The following is a 21,567-nucleotide window of genomic DNA, read 5'->3' as shown; positions in this document are numbered from 1 at the left end:
CATATTTTCATCCAGTGCAAAACTATGCCTTTGAAATAGAACATGATCATCTATTTATTTCTCCTAGAGATAACACATGCAAAGCTGTGCTAATATTTAAAGGTTTGTCAGACAAAGGTGACTCAGTTTCACCAAAACTGGTGCTAGACTACCTTTGCTGACTTATGATTAATATTTTCACATCTAAGTCTGGATACAAAGGTAACAGTTTGAAAGAAAAGGCTTGCTACAGGTTCTTTCCTCCAGCGAACACTGACGAAAAAAGTCTGCAGAGTAATAATCTGGAGATACAGTGTTCAGGCACTTTATGTCTCCAGTTTTAGAGCTTCATTAAAATCATTTAGTTATGATCTTTTGATTGCAATCTTGGAGAAATATAAATGCAATGGCTGCCTTCACAGGTCCATCAAAGCTGAGAAGTATCAAATGTGAGAAGAACTGTACTGTCACGTTTGTGTCCCAGTTAAGCGGGAAGGCTTCAGTAGATCGGCATACACAACACCACTACGTGCTTTCTAGGAAGGAATTAGATTCATAGGACTCTTCTGTCAGTCTACAAAATTTGAGGAATGCCCTGAACTTATATAAAACTTGCATTTAAGTGGTCTAATCTGTAGTCACTGACTTACAAAAGTGAAGAAATCAATATTATGGCTAACGTAAATCAATTAATCCATTCATTTGTATATAACAGCTTCCCCTTACTGCATGGACCATAAATACCCCAAACATGAATTGAGTTACTCCTTGCTATATTGCATGAATCCTAGCAGAAGGTTGTAACAATGAATGAATCACAGTTAAATGTAAAGACAACACGTGGGAGAAATCTGAAAGGAAAACAGTACTTTGTCTTCTGAAGACTTGTTTACACTGATTTTATGTTTACGCACATAATCTAGTGTTTTGCCTCTGACCAATTTTCTAAGCTTCGCATATACTCCTCAACAGAAGTTTGTACGCATACCGACATTCACTCTGTTGTATTCTGTAGAGTTGAAGAGATCAGCATGGTATTTAAAATATATTTCTCTTTGGACCTTATTGTCTTATAATTGCAAACCTCTTAAAGAGCAAAGGCTGCTCGACTAATTTGAAACATGAGTAATATTCATACTGTCAACTTTCATACTTAGCTTTTTAGGTTTTCATTTTTAAACCCAGATCAAATACAGAAAACATGCAAAGGTTAGTTTTTAATTGCTCAGGTGTTTTCAATGCCTGCAAAATCTTTTCAACTCTCCATCATTCTGTGAAAGAATTTCAGTGGCAAAGGTCAGTATCTTCTCGGCCAAAGGGAAGATGTTGACCTGCCTGTAGATGTTCATCAAGAGGGGAGGGTTGCGAAGGGGAGATCTGGGCTCAGAAACAGCTACTTAAAAAGACGCTTAACAGACTGAATGGAGTTAGCAACGCTTACTCACAAAGCTTCTTTTGCTTACATAAATGCGTATTAAACCCCAGAACTATAGCAAAACTATTGAACGGCAATGGCTGCCTTCACAGGTCCATCAAAGCTGAGAAGTATCAAAGGTGAGAAGAATGGTATTGTCACGTTTGTGTCCCAGCTGAGCAGAGAGGCTCCACTGACTCAGAGAAGCTCTAATCTCATCTGTGAGTTCCTGTGTCTTTTAAAACACAAGCGATACCGAGAATTTATGCATGTAGCACTATTTCCACACTGTGGTTCTGCACAGATTTACCTGACCGTAGAGCAGAGACTCTGTAGGTATGCTAGTGGGAAAGTCTACAGTGAGCTGCAGACCACAAAAACCATTACAGATGGTATGTCTGCCTAAGCTATAAAACTTGTTTAATCTGATATGAGCAAAATCTGCTAATTGTGCAGTTCGTTACTGAGAATGCAAATTATAGTCCACATGCATCAGACATTACCAATCAGGTTTGAAAGTGGGTGTGGGAATACTTTAAAGAAATTCATTATATGGATTTGATTGCATAATACACAGGTATTCTGTGTTTATAGGCTGAATAACTGCAGGACTGAACTATGTTAAGATGTCTTCATGCTGACATGTAAGGAGCCAGCATTCCAATCAACATCCAAGCTTCATTTTTCGCTTCAGAAAACAATGTATTGATTTATCCTTATTTCCTAGAAAAGCCTTTGATTAGAAATGTCAAGATAGCATCAATAAAAATTATTCAAAGATATGACAATGCAATACTAAACACCTATCTCTTACTGCCAAGTACAGACAGGCTGCTTCAGGTAACCACAACTCATTACTTACAGTTCTGCAAGGAAGTAAACAGCATAAAAAACCCCAGCACACACGAACAGAGATGTGCCTTGTGCCTCAAATCAAGCTCTGTGCAAGGCTTAGATATCAACATGTCACTGCCCACTCTTAGTGAAGGCTGTTTCAGAATGTAATACCTCCCCCGTGAGAACAATAATTACCTTTACCTTCGTTTGTGAGCAAGGCTTTAATACCGTGCTTGATCTTGTCTTACCAGATGAGTGATAGGCCTATCATGTTCATGAATGAAAGGCAATCATCCCTCCTTACTACTGAGATATCTTATGAGTCCTCATCTTAGGAGAGCCACACGCTTTACCGAGCCAAGCAATGAGCTGGGTGAGGTGGAGAACCTGCAGAGGCTCTGTGTAGCTCACCTCTTTATCGTCTTTTCCCGCTGAATCCATTCTGCTTGTTAAGTCCAGTACGGCGCTTTCAGCCTCAGGTGACTGAAGGGCTACAGCCCGCTCCCAGCAGGCAAACTTTTATGAACTGAGTTTATTATTCCTGCATTGTGGAACTCCTTGCAGCTCTGAATTTAAACTGGAGTTCTGAAAAAGGGTGCACTGACTTGAAAATCAGTTTGACTCTTCTAGAAAGAGCAGATCAAAAGTTTCAGCGACAACTGGTTGGGAAAACCAATTTGAGGAAGGCCTCAGGTTCTCCCTGGGGAGGATCCTGTTGTCGTTACGATTGTTTTAAGTGCACAGCTATAGCAGATTACTCACTTATCTTCCTGTGCAAATCTCTTGCAGGAGCGCAGACCGGCTGCATGCATTTAATATCTGCAAGTATTGAAGCCTGTACATTAGCAAAGGTTATCAGTGACTAACAGCTAGCGATAATAAAGGTTATCTCCTCTCCGAGCCCTGAACTGCCTAGGAAAGAGAGACATGCAGGATCACCGACTCCAGCTTCCCATCTTGCCTCTGTCCAGTTCGTGAGCTCTTCCCTACCCGAGAAGCGTACGGGGCTGATACGGATCCACGCGCTTGCTGTACCAAAGCTGTGATAGTAAAGCTCGGCAGGGCTGAGGGCAGAGCCCTCGGGGTGGATGTGCCAGCGCCGGGCACAAGCCCCAGTGGCCCCGGTGGTCCCTCGGCAGCGCGGCACGGCAGCACCCCCAGCCTCGGCGGAACAGCACACGGGGTGAGGGGCGACAGTCTCGCCTGCCCGCAACGACACGCTCGGACGCGGAAAGGACGAAGGGCCGACGTTTCTTGCATTTTGCTGTGCCGGCTTTTACTCACACTTTTACCAGTTCGTGCATCGACCACAGCCTTGTCTTTTACGTACCGTGCAACGCTGAGGAGCTCTGGATGGTAAGGTAGCTGGATTCGCATTTCTGTGATTCGATATCCAGGTCTCCAATCTTTAAGATCAGGCGTTTTCCCGGAGGCACTTGGATTTTCTTCTCACAAAGAGTGTAGTTTGGGTATGTCCCAGGATAGTTCTTGGATGCCAGGGTCCCGCTGTCTTGATACATCACCGTGTGCCCACATCCATCCCCTGCAGCAGGAGAAGAAACAAGGAAGAGAAACAGAATGTATTCCTCACTAAAAAAAGTGTAGGAAAATACTGACCACATAACCATGTCTCACTTGCGCTTCCACCTTTATAAAAAAGTATTTTGTAATACTCCACCTCAGTTATGCTGTTGTTGGAACATAGGTAACTAAAATAAATACAGTCATATTTCTCTTGTAAAGCAATAGAAAGGAGGGTTGGAAAGACTCATGAACTAAGTTGTATCTGACAGTCCTGTACGGAGCCTCTCCGGCTTTCTGCTTTACAGCCAAACCCTACCGAAACCCTGAAGATGCAATTCCACATGTACTAGATAGGATCCTTCCTTAAATAGTTTTCTCCCGATCATCATTCCACATTTTATTTCCATAGAAACAGCCATCAGAGAGAGGGTAACTGAACCATACGTGAAAGCACAGACATGATTTAACTACATACTATCGCAGACCTGACTCATCTTACTTCCCTGTTGGTTTTCTTGTGCCGCTCGCAGAATACAAAAAGCACAGGGGATAAGGCAAAGACTCAAGAGGGGCTTCAGAAGCGGGATGCGCATCGTTCGCGGTACGCAGGCTACTTCACGGTAGCACGGCCAGAGATGTGAGCGCTGCTGCCTCCTTGCTCGAGGGGTGAAGGTAGGCGCCCCCGAAGCGCGATTTCGTGGCACTGGGTAGGAGCGCAGCTCAGCTCCGGAGCCTTTCCTTGGTGGAGAGACTTCTGAGGAGCAGCTGCAGCAGAAGAGATGACAACAGGAAAAGGCGCATGGAAATACACGGGGGGATGTGGGGACTGACATGGAAAACAGGAAGCATCCACGGAGGGGAAGGAAGCAGGTATCAGATAAGAGACCTTGACTACTAAAGGAAGCAATTTTTACTGAACTATTTAAAAGTGTCCTAGTAACTTAAAATTTATATATTAAAGCTTAAGCCATTTCATTCTGCTGAATCTTCCAAATAATGGAAACCATTCCAAGAGTGGAACCAGTGCCACATGTATGTGCATATAACAGGCAGTCCTCACTTTTTGGTCAGTTAGGGCACAGGCACTCTTTACATTGGAGTCTTGTGTACTGTTATCCGTTACCACTGCAAAACCGAAGCTAGTCCTAGAAGTGTTAATAAAATAAAGAATCCTGCAGAGCTGGGAATTCACAATGTTCACTTTAACTACCCCAAATTTTACTTTTGGGGATGTTTTGGTTAAACTGTTTTGGTCTGTGCATTTTAATTACTATCCGAATTTCCTTCCACAATCACTAGGAGAAACACACTTAAGGTTTGATAAGATTATTTTAAAATGAACAACTAGAAATGAAGTGTTGATAAAGAAACGTGCCATACCGGAGATTGGGGGGAAAGTGGCATGCTGTGCAAAGATAAGCTCCAAGCTATCAAACTTTTGACTTGTTACTATATAATTACCCTGCCATTTCATCCAACTCACTCAACCACTTTTTCACAAGCAACAGCATTTATTTTGAAGCTTTATCATTATTACTAGCTTTGTTGCCTGCTATTTAATTTTGTCGCAAGTTCATGCTTGGAATAGAGGTGAATAGGAGACATAGATCCAAAATCATATCACCGTAAAACATATTAAATATGTTTTTTCAGATCTCCTTGTTCACATGCTTTAAAAAACATCTGTTGTTCAAGTTTTCTATCCAAGCACTATTGATTTCAAAATGCGTAGGAAAATACTCAAGATGAAAGGCAAACTGGCCTCTTGGGCAAATTGTCTATTAATGGAAACTTTCTGCAGCAGGAATAAAAAAACAAGGAGTAATACAGTACGTGAGCTATCAACTTTCTGAAACCAGAGAGGGGTCTGCAGAGGTCCAGGCAGTGTAAACCCAGATCACTTCCAGCAGGACACAGGACAGCCTTGCTGCCTGTGTAGCTGACTGCTGCGTAGTGAAAAAGAACTGCCTGTGGCCTTTAATTTAAACTACATGTTTTTAACTGTAAGCATTTGCTTTAGCTGGGCTGATGAAAATAAAGTAACTACAATCTGGAGCTTGGTTTGCAACTTATCCTTATTGGGAAAGAAAAGGGAAAACAAAGGGGAAAGTTACATAACTACAACAAAATGTCATGGGGATGGACTCCTTAAAATGAAAAGTCTAGTGTTCACATAGCCTTCACCTCGCTGGGCTATGTTCTGGCCTGCGTCACCTCGGTGCAATGCCAAGGATCCTTTGTGGTACAAAACTCTCCTCAAAAAAACCAAAAGACATTGCTATCATGGTAAGACCCTGACAACTGTCCAGGTCAGAGAGTATTGTATTTCTGCAGAAAGTGTACAGGCAAAACTGTGCACCAGAGACGTCAGCCTGCCATCCTCCTCTGTCAAGGTTATACAAGGTCTTGTTCCCAGGGAAACTCCTTTTTTTAAAATCTGCCTTTGAGTCAGCGTTGAAACATATTAACACCAGAACATCTTTTGAGCTAAGAAAGCATAAATGCTATTTTCCCACTTTTCACTGGTGGAGCATGGTCATTCAAGCACTCCTAATAAGAGGCAAGCACAGCATCATCCTGGACCTGCAACGTCCCTTGCTGCCTCTGTTCTGCCTGCCTGCCTGCCTCAGAGGAAAAGGTCATGACAAAAGCTTGTTTGCTGCAAGAACCAAAGCTATGTCCAAAAAGTCAGACCAAGTCCTAGTAACTATTGGTTCTTACAGAGAAGCCTGACTGGAGCTCTAAATTTTGAATTTCTCAGCAAGATTAACAGAGCAAAGAAAAATCTTACACTGAGATTTGCTGGGAAATGCATCCTAGGGAAGGAATCTGAATGTATAGAGGGAAGGTAGAATAAAACTCAGGATCTGATAGTTCATTCAAAGAGAGATTTCATGACTAAATGTAGTAAAACACTTGTAACCCGACTATATACCAAGGGCTCAGAAATGGAGGCAAATTGCAAGGAATTCAGAACATATCCCTGTTCACATTTTCAAATGAAAAATGGGAACAATACTACCATCAGTTCTGTTCTTATCATTATTTTCCATGTAAAATTTTGATTTTCAGTAGAAATGTATTGGCCAAACCTCAAATACATTGGAGTTTAAAACACAACTGGTTGTCCTTATGAAAACTATGGTTTAAATACCTGACGTCGCACTCTTTTCTATAGGCACAGCTCTTCTGTCTGGAAATATGTGTATTCAACCGGTCAGTTCGACACAGGATTTCTTGCTAACACTAAATTTTCACTTAGCGTTACTTCTGAGAACTGTTTTCTATCTTCCCATTTGGCAAGAAGCCGGCAGCCTTGCCTCCGACATCCAGGTTTCATCACTTCTCACTGGACGAGAGCAAAGCAAAATATTTAAGCACAAGGTATTCAGCAGCCAGAAAGTCTAAACATGCTTAGATTTAATAATCTCTCTCCTCAGCACCAGGAGTTACTAAAAGCACATCAAACATGCTTTGTAAACCGAGTTCCCATGGGCATTTGAATCAAGATCAAGATCGTGGTCTCTGGATGGCGGGCGCCCGCCTGTTGGCTTATGCGCAGGTTGTACCAAAGATCACACAGCGTTGGAATTAAGGCTGTTTACCACAGATAAAAATAGTCTCCTACGGCAGACAATGGAAAAAACTCCCCAAGAAGCGAGAACCACGACCAACACCTTCTGCCGCAGCAGCGGGCACACGGCTTGCACCTTGCCCTCTCTCGCCGAGAGCAGTGCTGGCATGTAAAACCAAACCCGGGACCCTGCCAGAAGACATCGGTACGTGTCCCTGCGGAGAGGGCGAAAGGAGGTGCCAGGTAGCACCATTTCCCATCCTCAGACACATGCACGATGGATGTGCGTGGGAAAAGGTGAAGGAGCATCTCCAGGCAGCTGCATCTGGGCTGGGTCTGACCGCGGCTGCTGGCTCCTGGGCAGGAGGGCTTCCTCCAGGATCTAACCTGTCCAGGAAGGATGTAGGTGATGAAACCGATGCCCACGAACAAGCTCCAGCCCCACACCGTGAGCTGCCCTGGACACAGCCCCTGACAGATTCTGTGGCTTTAGCAAAACGGTGATGGTCCCAGAAGCAGCAGAGTTAGAGATCTCCAAAAACGATGCTGGTTCTTTCAGGTACCCTCCTGCCACCCAAAATCACCTGGCTAGGCTGACTCCCTCCTCCCCTCTCTTCCCAAGCCCAGTGTATGAGCTGAGCCCTGGCCTCTCTCCCCTCTGCTCCCTGGGCTTTTCCACCTCTTGCTCACATTCCCAAGTGGATGTGCACTTCATCCAAGCACTCGGCACATCGCCCTCTGAGTTAGGGAAGAGGCTACAGTTTTTTCAAATAACTGCTATAAGAAATTTCCATGTGCTGCACCTTTCACGAAACATGTTTATACTACAAAACGGTTACATAGCATGATATCAAAGTGCATTTTCAAACGCATTGCTACAATATCCTGGCAGCAAACAGCTGCCTTTTTGATCCTTCTGATTCACCCTCACTAAGCAATTAATAATGGACTTGGACTTACTCCAGTGCTAAATACGTGTTATACCTAGGCACGCTCATGCACACAGCCTCTTCCACCCCGCTGCACGAGCCCCGTCAGGCACCGGCATCTCTCTCCCGGCCTCTCCGGCTACAGACTCCCGCTATCTGCTGCCCCTCGGCTGCCAATCTCTTCCCACCGGGACAAAGACCGCCAAAACAACTTTATTTCCCTCTCTGCCTCATCTCTCCCAGTTTGACATCCTTTTGCATGCCTGTCTTCATGGGGGTGACTGGGACAAGGGGTGCTCCCCCCCATCCTGCGTGGAGGCCAGGGTGCAGGGCTGGCGGGGGGCTGCCGGCCTGTCCGCCTTCCTTCCCACTCCTTCCCTCAAGAGGTGAGAGCAGAAAACTGATTTTGTGTACTTAAAGCTCAGATTCAGCCAAAAATCAGCATTTTCTGAAGAGCCACAGCTGCAAATGGACACAGCCAAAGCAAAGCAAACGCCTCCGAGTCAAGGGTACGGCTTTGCGAGCTCTGACGAGAAGCCCCATGAGGAGAAATGAGATTCATCTCATCTTCCACGTTGCTTTCCCTGAAGTAATAACTCCAGCTTATTAAAAGATACAATAATAACTGAGTCAAGAAGGAGTTCTGTGCCCGTGTTTGAAAGAGGATTCAAGTTATGCATAAGAACAGATAAGTATCAAAAAAAGAAAACAACTCTTTCCAGTTAAACCTGTGTCCTCCCTGCTCATATGGGATAGAAGATCAGGGAAAAAGCAAGTTTTTTTGCCAGACGCCATCCAAATCTACTGGTGTGGTCGAAAAAAACATTAGGTTTACATACAGCTATTCTGACCTCCATCATGGGTTTGTACCTTTGCTGCTTTGTGAGGTGATGGAGTAAAATCCAGAGTTGAGCTCTTCATCTCTAACCTCTCCGCTGCCAAACCTGGGTCAAGAGCATCAGCTCTTTACTGCGCCATTTTAACAGAAGAGAAAGACCACCACGTGACCAGGACCTAAACCCCTTGCTTCTCCAGGGAGTGATGGAAGGTGTCAGACCTCTGTGCTTTTCCTGGCAGTGGGCTCAGGCAGGTAACAAAAACGAAGGGCAACACCACGGGCCTGAGGCATCACTGGGCAGGCAAATACCCCCAGTCCTCCTCCCCAGCGGTGCGAGGACCCAGAGCCGCAGGCATCGTGGGGGGTGGTGGGGTGAACCACGCATTTGGGGATTTCACAAACCACCAATTTCAGGGCAGATGCCATTTACACCAGCTGAGCAGCTGGCTGAGCCCTGCATCTAACGAAATATATAAATCCCCAGCAGTTTTTTCGGAAGTCCAGCTTTACATTCTTCACAATATTTTGTGGATACAGCAAAACCAATTTTCAAATAATGAAAGAAACCACTGAGAATTAAGTCAAGCCTATAATCATCTGAAAAAACCAGTGACTACAATATTCCATGGCCTTTAAATTAGCATTAACATCTTTTCAAGGGAAGAAGTCCCCCACTTCGCAGTACGCCCTACTGCAAAAAGAAAAAACAAATAGTGTGTAAATTTTTCTTTGAATTGCATTTTAATTTGTTTGACTCCATTAGGTTCCCAGGAAACATTTTAACCCCTGTGCTGCTGCAGTCCCTCAGGACACCCATTCTGCTGCCCAAACTAACCAAGCAGTAGCTGGGAGGAGGGCCGAGAGCAGGAAGGGAAGGTAGAGCAGCAGAAGAAACAAAGGAACATTGTGAAGTGCTGATTTCTTTGCCCAAATTATTTACTTACCGACTTCAAAGGGATGCAAAAGGAGAAGGAGGTCAAACAAACCACAGCGTGTTTTTCCCTCCCCTTCACAAACATTATTTACTGTAATGTCCCTCTTAAAGCAGGAATGAGAAAGCAGCAAATGATCTCCAATTGGTTCCGCAGTGGTTCCATAAATCACAAATTCCCACCACGCGCCCAGCTGCGATCTCACCCCCAGCCGTTTGGGCTGGGACTGGGGGCTGGCTTTTCTCAGGGTTTTCCCTGCAGTCAGCCTCAGGAGATGCTCTGCTTCAAGCATATAGGAAGTTATTTTGGAAACCAGTTGGATCGCCATCCTCAAGTATAGAAAAAAATCCCTGACAACCATTCTAAGTGCCTTATCTAGCAAAGTAGCTTACAACCGTACTGCCATTTTTCAAAGTTCAAGTTTTTTTAGCAACTGCAGGCACAGCCATATGCCAATAGCTGGGGAGATCTTTCCAGCTGTGCTGACCTACATGGCAGCGACTTTGCTGGATTGCCACAACCACCCCGGGCAGCCTTTACTACCCCAAAAACCTCCCGCCTTTGCAGAAGTTTGCAAAGACAAAAACCTAGTGAGATCTGAGATTTTATTTATTTAGCTGCTACAGTGTCAAAAGAAAGCAGAAATCTCCTTATAAGCAACTTCTTCCATCAAAAGGAAGCCATGTTCCACTGAAGAGGGAACGTCACAGTCAGCATTCAGGTTTGCAACCTTGACAAGTAGTAGAGTAGGTCTTACTTAAACTAACACAAATGTGAACCAAAAACTCACACACTGAATCTCTTCCAGTCTCACTGTATCCATAAAGCCTTGATTAATTTTGCTGCTTAATCAAATAACTTTCTGGAGAGCAACCATCTCATCTGCATATACATCTTAGGGACTTGTGTCAGGATGAAACCTAACGCTACCTGGCTACATTTACACATGAGACCTCAGTGACAAGACAATTCAGAATACCGTAGAAATCACAGTGCCAAAAGGAGAGAACAGCAGCTACAGCCTGGTAGTCCCTTTCCTATGAATTATTTATGAGGAAACAGGATTAGAAATTGCTGCATTCTCTAAAGAAGAAGATCCTGCAACATGTAAGGGATAAGGTTTACACAAAAATGCTATGCATCATTCTTTTCTTGCTTTGTTTCTATTCAATACGTAAATAGTAGAAAACTAGGTTTGCCTTTGCTTTTCAGGATCACTATCTGGTTCCATCACAATCTGTGAAAGACAGACAGTACCAGAGTACATGTCAAAAATAAGTATGTTTTAGTCACTGCTTCCAGGACTTAGGCAGTATACCCAAATGTAGTCCTCCAGAGAAGCGAGTGTTAGCACTGGAATTTGCTTTTCAGCACTCTAAATACAGCACTCTCGAGCTTGTGGGTGTGAGAAAACTTCTATGCCTTTTTAACTGCTGCAACAAAAGGGATTTATAATTTAAAATTTATTTATTTATTTCCTGCATAGCTGCATTTCATATTTGTCAATGCTTTTCTTTTATGGAGGTGGTGTATTGCTGCGATTGACCACATCAACGTTTTGTTGGTCTGTGTGTTTTTCAAAATAGGTATGAGAACAGAGCTACACGCGTATGGAAATTTCAAAGGAATCTTAAGTGCAGGGTCCCGTTTTTGCAAAAGGGAAGTTGATTTTTTTGTTTTCTGACAAATACCTGCCTACTTTAAGATACACGTCCACATTACGCACCTCAAGTGCAGAGAAGGCGCCGAGAAGTTCATTCCCAAGCACTCGTTGTAACTGCATGCTCAGAAGGAACCTTGAAGGACGGTAAATAAATGGGAAGATGGTCATGCTCCTCTACCAGCCCCCCACGCAGAGTAACTCAGGACCCTGGTGAAGCTTCAGTGCTATAAAGTTTACAGGGAACAAATCTCCTACAGACGGAGGTTTCTTCCCTGTCCCTCTGCCTACAGCATCCCAGCAATGTGGCAAGGACGTGGGACCACAGCGGGAGACGGACCCCCCTCCCACGCTGGCCTGGGGGGACATCATGCCATTAGGGCATCTCCTCGGATTCTGCTGATTCGGGGCAAACACGCAGTTGGATTTTTATTAAGGGTTTTTCAGGCGAAGTAGGAAATGCTAATCTTAACTGAGAGACATATCATATATATGCAAATTGTTTGCTCTACTTTCTCCATCTGTTTTTTTTTTTCCCCAGGTTTTTCTCTTTGCTATGCTTTACTGGAGATTAACTTACAGTATATTGCACTGAATTTGGACTGTGTGGGAAACATATGCTGCAAGCTCAGGGCCAGACTCGAATATTGGGTTGCACAGGAATAGGAATATTCACAGCAGTGCTAGGGACTGACAAACCCACAGGGACAGGAAATTCAGAGACACCAGGGTAAGGAGAGGCTGAAGCAGAGCTGTTCCAGTTACAGTAGCAGGTGGGAAGGCAAGATTTCAAAACAGCTTTAATTTGGGTAAGAGGAAATGGCTGAACATGAGAGAATGAAACCACCACCACCCCTTTTTTTAACATGTAATTCCCTTGTTAGTGTGCTACAAGTCAAGCAAGACTGACAGTTATCAATGATGAAGGGTGGTCTTTTTTCTTTAAATCAAACCTGTCCCGGCTTACTTGAAAAATCACACTATCACCTTTTTTGCCTATACGCCTAGGTGGAATATGCGATTTGTTAGTAAGAAAGGACAACAGAAAGCACGCCACTTTTCTCAAAGCAAATTATGCAACACCCCTCCGCCCCCCATTATCCCTAAGGTATAAATTAACAAATATCTCAAGAGAAAATTAATTGGTTTGTGATGGAAACAATAATTGCCATTTATTAGCAAGACGCAATTGTCTGGTTTGCCTTTTGACTCAGTCAACTCAACTTCTAGGAAACTAGCTACGTCCTTCATGGTTATTGCGCTCTAATAACAAGTGGTTCCTTACAATTCCAGTAGAAATGGAAGTAAAAATCAACTGAACTAAGATAAAGATACAGCTGAAGACCTACATCAGGCTTCTGACCTGGAGCACTGAAAGCAAGAAATGCCTTTTCTCAGTATTCTCACGCGACCAACCTGCCTGATACTTGTCATCACGGTATTAAGCAGAGCGGTATGCTCAGACGCTCCATGAACCAGGAAATCTTGTGATCTCTCTGGTTCATTGTGGTTACATATAGTTGCTGTGAAAGGTATTTTAAATTTAAAAAATAGAAAGGATATCAGCCACAACGTTACTTAAGTACTATAGCATTGGTTGTGGTGCTGTATATGATCCACAGCATCATTTCTGTGTCTCCTGTGAACACATTAATATGAAACTGTATAAAAGTTATTTGCAAATGAATGTGAAAAATAGCGCAAAAGAAAATGTTTTATGCCATCCTGTGTATACTGCTTATACTGAAACGCCATAATTTCATTTTGTTTGCTTGGATCTTTTGATTAGCAGTAGTACCAAACAATCACACTCTCAAGTTTTGAAACAGGGTACAGCAGAAAGGTCTGAACAGTTTTTCACTTATCTCAAGAGTGAATACCTCAGTGTAACTGCCCAATTTATTTTGATAGAATATTATTTTGCTTTCCACCTAAAGAACACGGGGACTGACTTCCATCTAAAAAAATAGCAGATTCATTTTCAAAACACAAGCATTAGCACTTGTTGAAAATCAGTATGTACTCAGATACCTGTTTTAACGACTACAAGTTTAACTACATCTCTTCTGTCTGTGACAAAATACTAATAGATCAGCAAGAGCCAAGTCCTTCTTGGGTTTGAAAATGCTATCACTTACAACTACCCGAGTACTCATCGCACATGGCGCAACACTTCATATTACAGCTTATGTATTGAAATTCTGGTTTACAGCCTTCAGCTCCCAGGCATTTCAACTTCAATGCCCCCGTACCATGCTGACACGAGAAAGGTGGGATGATACAAACCCCTGGCCTTGGGAGCAATCAGAGACAACAGGGAGGGCAACAGCTCCAGCGTTAGCCATGGACCTTGCTGCCAAAGCCTCCCAGCCAAGGGGCACCCCCAGGATCCTTGAATTTATTTTACAGGTTAAAATATATTTTTTTTTTCATACCTGGAGGACAAAATGGACTTTTTTTGGTACAAGCCCATTTTACAAAGGAGGCGTAGCTGACTATCAAGTCAAAGCAACCCACCAGTGCAGAACTCGTGTGGCACCAGAGCAAAATACAAGTAGTTTCGGGCAGATGCCGCACATCTCCTTTCTGCGCAGTTACTGCAGCTGCAAAAACAAGGCTCAGGCATGTAACAAAGCCATTCTGTTCAGACGGGTGAAGAAATCCACCTATGTTTCCAGTGTTTTGAGGTCTCTCCTACCACACCATGAAGAAAAGTTTTGTTTGATTTCTGACAGGACACACGGGTCTTTGTATAGCATGAGGGATCGCATCCAGAATTCCCCATGTGTTTTTGTAATTTGAAATAAAACAAATAAACACAATTTTTATTCAGTAGACATGAGCATCTGGAAGATGACATCAACATGACTTCAACTTTAATGTCAAAGTGTTAGACTGAAATCCAATATCATTGAACAATTTGTGGTGGAGGTGCCAGAAACAAACATCACAGATTAAAACTGTGATGGAAACAAGGTTTCTGCAGCAGCTGAGGGAAGAAACAACGTTTTAGAGCTTTACTGAATGCCTGATGAACATTGTTGTCATTACAGTAGCAGTTTGAGCCTAAATTTGTGATACTAAATATCAAAATGAAGATCCCGGTCTCCCGAGATCTGGGTTTCCAGCCTTGCCCTGCTCTGCTTTCTCCATTTATTCTCCTGTCCCTCTTCATGGCGATCAAAACCACCTTTGCTGAAGCTCTTTGGAGGTGGGCGAAGAGAGGACAGCCTGGGCACGCTCGTCCTTCCCTCTGCCCGCGGGGAGCTGCCGACACCAGACAGCAACCCATCCCATCGAGGGAATGGGAATAATGAGTAAGGTCGCACTGGGACTGGAAATCCCACACAGGGAGAACGGGAAAGTGCCACCACCACCACACTAAGCCTCCGCATCTCGGAAGGAAACTCCTGAGAGGCAAGTGCTGGCTACGTCGGAAGAAGACATGGGGAGAGAGGGAATGAAAGACCAAAACGTTTCCTCCTCATAACACTCTCAGCTCCCAGGCTTAATTATACAGGATCAACAATCCTAACCATAACTACTGGCAGCCTCTCTATGTGCAAGCATCCAGCCAACCTCAAAAATGTGGCTTTAGCACTCACACGATTTTCACAGGCAAAAAAATCTGTTTAATTAGATAGTTCGTAATTTATTCTGAAAGCAAAAATGAAGATATCTATATACTCTTAAAACAAGTCAAACCACTACCCTTTTTTTATTTAAACATCACTATTAGATTGTCCCAGTTTGAAGTTTCCTACTCCCAGTTGTAATGCTAATTAAACCTTTTGGGGAAGCTGTGTGCTCATTCTTATGCGCTGCTATTAACTTTTTTTTTTATTGCAGATAGTTGGGATCCAACGCCATTCCACTAAATCCAGTCAGAAGGATTTTATTTTGATTTTGTCTGGCTTGTTTTATTCTTAGCAGATGGTGCAAACCCATGTGTTGATGAGTACATGCCACAGGAGAGCATCTGAATCGATACAGCCGGCCCCAAACTACAGCGGTGTCTCTGCTGAGGACTTCAGCGCCCGCCGCCACTCAGGACCACACTTCTCAGCGTGGTGTGTCAGCTCAGATGGGCTTTCAAAACTATACTACTTCTGGTACCTAAAATGGCTTTGAGAAGATACTTCAGGCATCTCTACAGCAGCGTAAGCATCCTCAAAGTTGGTGTTTTTCAAACTAATTATTACTGTGCTACATATGTAGCTGAAGTGGACTAAAGGTGACATGGTTTTGATAAATACAAATGACTGTATTTTTGCATATGCAAATCAACAAATAATTTGCATGAAATATGATTCAACAGCCATGCATGTTATGTGCATGTGCAGGTAACAACTTTCCCAGGGCATCTTTTTCTCCCTCCTTTTCTCCTTTTTCTCCCTCCTTTGTCTGTGAGACTCTCTGTGGCCTCCCTGTCTCTGATTCTGCTTGAAATATGTCCCCTGATAACCTAAAGAGAAGTACATATAAAGGGCTTAGAGCTATTTATAGCAAAGCCTGTGTGCCTGAAAACATTGCAGTTTTCATGTGCTGGGTACACGCATTGCTTATGAACTGCAGCCGGAAAACCGTTGCCTCCCTCTTTAGCGATTCCAGTCAGCATTCACAAGGCAAGATAGAGAGAGCCAAGGAAGGAAGCAGACATAAGGACAAAACGCAAACAAACTGAAAATTTACCAATCACTTATATTCAGAAACCAGGGAGGGGGTGGCGGTGGTTTACAAGATAGATTCATCTCTATCTGCATTTCAAACTGCTGGAAATGGGCATGCAAAGTGGATTAGCATGATCACACCAATATTCTTCAGTACGGGTTTTGTACAAGCCCCTGAGAACAAGCATAATCTCTCATAATTACTGCATATGCCGTTGTCACATTAAATAACAGCCTTGCCTCAAACTGTTTAAAAGTTTACTAACCTTCAATTCTTCCAACTGGGTATTGGGCGCAACTCAACAGACCCAGGAATACTGCAAGCAAAGTTCACGTTCAAATGCTGATCTGCAAATCCCACATGAATGTGTTTCATTGCTGCGCTTCATTTGAAGCGATTCGCATTTCATTTACCTTACAGCAAGAGCAATGGCTTAAATTTTGTTCTTAATAGGGCAAAATCCCCATTCCTCTTATGCCTTCCTACAAGCAACCAACGCTCAGGTCAGTTTTAAGTCCTACTGGCCAGAAACATAATAGAAGATGACTCAAAACTCTGAGAAGACAGACTCAGATTCAACTCTGATTTCTGCTGCCCACAATTACATGGTTCAAGGTCTTGCTCAATGAGACCAGAAGAAAAACCAGGGAACGGTGAAAGGCAAAGATAATGTGTTCTGCTTTGCCTCCCTTCTGCCTTGGGTTTGAGCCACTGGACAGAGATTTTGAGAAGAGATACCAGGTCAGGCACAGCTGTGTGAGGCTGGCAGGCGGGGAACAAGGTATATTTTGCAGTTGTCAGCAAAGAACTGGCAACCAAAACCACAAAAAGAAGTTAAGATCAGCGTACACCAGAATAAAAAGGGAAAAGAAGAACCTTTTATTATAAATCCCAAAGCTATTTATTACTCATAGACAGTCACAGATGTGATATTTGTCCCCAGGTGAGACTCACTAAGCTTATAAATATGTTTTAATTAAAATCAGTTCCCTAAACTCTCAGCCTTTCCTATCATCATTCTATGAACAACAAAATCCAATGCTTCATAGAGGTCCTCGGACAACACACACACTTAACACTTTTAAGAGCAGAAAAAGAGCTGACACCTGGGCTTTGCAGTCACACTCAGATACAAGCCATGCTATGAAGTAACCAAGCCACAGTAAACAAAGGAGCCTTTCCTGAACTTAAAACTTAAATAAGAGAACAGAAGCTACAAGAGCAACTTCACCCTTGTTCTGTAGTATCCCTCAGGAAAAAATGAAGAGGAAGATGAGCTGGTCATGAAAAAAGCAGGTTGCGCAGCCAGCTCATAAGAAGCCAGAAAAATGTACTACTTTATTTTTAAAAACGAGTATTTTTAAATCAATATATTTAAACCAGCACATCTTTCTTTGAACCAGCTGGTGGGAGACACCAGCGGTGACAAGACATGGAATTAGCTGAAACTCAAGCCTGATTTACTCGGGCACTTCTCGTGCTCCATTACAACTTTTAAATCAAGTCGAGAAGCTTGTGTAACAGGAAGTTGGTATCCACTTATCCTTATCTCCTTTCTCCACTGGTTCGCCTTCAGAACACTTAGCCCCTAATTTATAGGGTAATATCAATAAACAAACAAATAGAATAACTGCCCCCTGAGGAGAAAGGGAAGACAAGGGTCAAAACCTCTCCTGCTTTCTAGACACTGGACAGACTATCTTGTAAATTTGAGTTTGGTCCAGAGGGAACCAGGCAAAACATTACTCGTGTTTCCATGCTGCTGGTTTGATAGTAGAAACATTTTTAACATGAAAACAACGTAAGTGGTTTTACCAATTAATTTGGGAATACAGACAAGGGGTAGGATTCATACTTAGTGCATAGCATCACTATATGCACTAAAACCTCCAGAAACGCCAGCAAACTTCTATTTCTAACTGACTCTCCAAATGACTTTCTCCTCGATATCCTCATGTGCGAGACAAACATCGGTGAAAGAGGAAACAAATAAAAAATGCCGCCAAAACACTGATGAAAAGAGGGGACTGAGGGAATATTTTTTTCTTTGCTACATACATGTTCCCTGGAGCATATCAAGTTGGAGTCTCAAAACAGGGAAACATACTGAGGACAGAATAGCAAAGCTGGCATGAAGCTGGCCAGTGGAAAGGTGACACAAGTCATACCAAATTCTCCCTTCTGTGGAGATCCGTACCAGATATCTCCATTAATAGGAAGTTATGGGAAAACCAGGTATAAATCAGCCAAAGTTTTTAGTACCACAGCCTGGATGCAATGCTAACGCACAGCACCGGGTTCTGGAATTTGCAGCCAAGCTGGAACATTAATACGGGGACTATTAATTTACCTGACCGTGTTGTCAGGCTCATTATGACGCTTAATTTCCAGCGTTAACTATTTTACCCGTAGCTGTCAGTGAACTCTTCTAAGATGGATGCATCAGGCCGTGCAACGCCCCAGCCAAAAGGTTGCAACTCCTCGGCAGGAGAGGTCAGCTGTACTTGTAATTTGCACAGGAAGCCTAACGGTGTGGCGTAAAGAGAACAGTAGCTGGGCCCTCCTTTTACCAAACCGCCGTCATCACAAAAGGACTTGCGAGGTCCCCTCGAAACCCCGACGAAACTTTGTCCCGGCAGAAGTAAAGGTGTTTTTCAGCCAGGCAGTAGGGCGAGCAGAGACCTGCCTGTACCGGGCCGTGGTGGGACAAGGGGCTGCCGGTCCCGGCCGGAGCAGAGGAGGTGGACCGGGGACCGAGGACCGGCCGCCGCGCCCGGGGCTGATGAACCGCGACCCGGGCGGCAGCGCGACCCGGGCGGCAGCGCGACCCGGGCGGCAGCGCGACCCGGGCGGCAGCGCCGCTCCCCGCCTCCCGCCCGCGACCCGCCGGAGCCTTCTCTCCCCGCTTATTTGTTTAAAGTGCTGATTAACGACGAGATCGAGAACGCCGTCGTATATACGTTTTACCGTTAAGAGCCGGTTACCGCTTTAATCTCGCAGCTACTCAGACACGGGGATAAACCCGGCGAGGATTAACCAGGTCAACTATAGACAGCCCGGGGAGCAGCTCAGGCGACGCTCCCGCAGAGCAACAAGGCGAGGGCGGCGGGGATCGCCCCCCCGGCGCGGGCCGGACCCCCGCCCCACCCGCGGGGGGGAGCCGTGCACGCCGGACCCCCTTCCCCGGACTCACCCAGCTTCTCCGCCCGCAGCCAGAGCGGGGCCGAGGCTCCCAGCAGCAGCGAGAGCAGCAACGAGGGGGCGACCCGCGCCCCCCCGGCGGGGCCCACGGCTCCGGCTCTCGGCGGGGCGGGCATGGCACAACTTCCCCACTTCCCTCCTGCTCCTTTCTCTCCTTCTCCTCCTCGCCGGGGCGGCTCCGGGACCAGCTCTCTCTCCGGCGGAGGGGGGCGGCCGCCCCCCGGCATCCCTCTCCCCCCGCAGGTGTTGGACGGAGGCGGAGAAGGGGCCGTGCGGGGCTGCCCCTGGCCCCCCGCCGGCGGCCGAGGCTGCAGCTCTGCCGCCTCCCCGGCCCGGGGCTGGGGGTGGAGAAAGGAAACGGGAGAAAGGGAAGCGCCACTATTCCCATTGGGCTGCAGCGCGGGGTGTCTCCTCCTCCTCTTCTTCCTCCTCCTCCTCCTCCTCCTCCTCCTCCTCCCGCCGTGGGCCGAGGGGCCGGCTCGGCCCCGCCGCCCCCTCCCCTCCGCTCCCCCGGGTGCTGCTTCTCCCACCCACCGCTGCTCTGGGGATACCGGACCGGGGGAACGGGGGGCTCCCCCCCAGACCAGCGCAGCCCCGAGCATCGCCTGCGAGGCCCCATCCCTGTTACACATGTTGACACGCACGCGTGCGTACATAGGGATTTTGAAGCAAACGGGATTATTTGGCTAATTCCCAGGCGGCGCTCCGGGGGGAGCGGGGGGACCGGGGACACGAGTGGGCAAAGGGGAACTTCCAGCCCCTGCAGCAGAGCTGGGGTCGTGCGGGGGTTTCCCACTCCCGTAACCTGCTCCCCGGGTGGTATCTCCACGCAGGGCTGCGTTACGGCCGCAGATTAAACGGGCCCCAGCGGCTGGGCTTTTAAAAGTGTGCCGGGGAACTCCAAATCTGACCCTGTCCTGGCTTTTCGGGGATGGGTTGCTGCGAGGCGGGTAGATTCACACCGCCGGCAGGTCAGAAATGCTGTGCTGCTATGCACGTAATTAACCTGCGTGTCCTAGAGGCAACTGATAATTGTTAGATTTTATAGTATTTTAGAAAAAGTCAAGTTTAGTAAGCCTTTATTCTAATCGAGCTCTTGTTTTGTAAGTGTTAATGCCTGGGTTTTAACTTTTCAGACACCCTATGTGATCAGGCATATTTTTTTTACCGTGTACCCAGTACATTGTACTCATGGTATATATATTTAACACAGGTTTTTAGTATTTGAGACTCACCCCTTCCTTGCAAAGGAGAGTCTGAAATCTAGACTACAACATTAGACCTGGTGTAAGGCAGAACATTCGTTACTGCAGCAGTTTAGCGGTCAGACTAATCCTCGCCGGCCCTTGTCAGCATCCTTCTGGCTGAAGGAGGTTGTGGTGGGTCACTGGCTTCAGGACTCTGAAGGCTGAGAGACTTTTAAAGAGGACTATGTCCATGGGAATGAAAGTGGCCTGTTCCTGTATTTGTCTCACAGATCGTCAGGAACAAATCCACACGAATGAGGGTGATTATGGAGGGGAAGGGGCGAGAAACTCAAACTCTGCCACAGCCTCAAGACTGGACTTAAAAAGAACACAGAACTGGTGAAAATATTGTGGTTATAGAAAATAGCTTCTCCAATACCAAATACTGGTTCAAAACCTACAAATGAGACCTAACATAAACAAAAACATGAGGGAGCAAAATAAATAGGACAATATACATGTTGCAAAACATGTATCACCTTTGAAAGAGCTGCAGTTCTTGAAAAGCAACATAACAGCATAAGAGCATGCATTGTTTTGTATCAGTCTCAGTGGGCAATTAAAACCAGCCAGTCATACATGGGTTGGTACTGGGAACTGTCCTGATTTGCATTCCATCAACTGAGATCTAGAATATATTTTTAATAATAGGGCCAGGTTTTAGCTGTATTCGTTAAGGGTCATCACAAATATCGGCAGAAAAGTCCTGCAAGTCAATCCCAAGTAATCTACCGAGGCAGTGCTGCAATAAGCTGGGTCTG

At 45.1% G+C, this 21,567-nt stretch overlaps 1 protein-coding gene across 1 annotated transcript in view; it reads right to left on the bottom strand.

Annotated features, from left to right (window-relative positions):
- The window catches only part of DCBLD1 (discoidin, CUB and LCCL domain containing 1), a 48,769-nt gene extending 28,858 nt beyond the window's left edge, over positions 1-19,911 (bottom strand). The window contains exons 1-2 of the mRNA XM_069805112.1: positions 19,552-19,911; positions 3,561-3,773 (exon numbers count right to left, since the gene is read on the bottom strand). Of these exons, the coding sequence (XP_069661213.1) occupies positions 3,561-3,773; positions 19,552-19,786 (448 nt within the window). The 5' untranslated portion in view covers positions 19,787-19,911. The remainder of the gene's footprint in view (positions 1-3,560; positions 3,774-19,551) is intronic.
- Between the last annotated feature and the right edge of the window lie 1,656 nt (positions 19,912-21,567).

Source organism: Haliaeetus albicilla, chromosome 17 (genome assembly GCF_947461875.1).
Source record: "Haliaeetus albicilla chromosome 17, bHalAlb1.1, whole genome shotgun sequence".
Classification (NCBI taxonomy): Eukaryota; Metazoa; Chordata; class Aves; order Accipitriformes; family Accipitridae; genus Haliaeetus; species Haliaeetus albicilla.
This window is presented reverse-complemented; position numbering and strand designations above follow the sequence as displayed.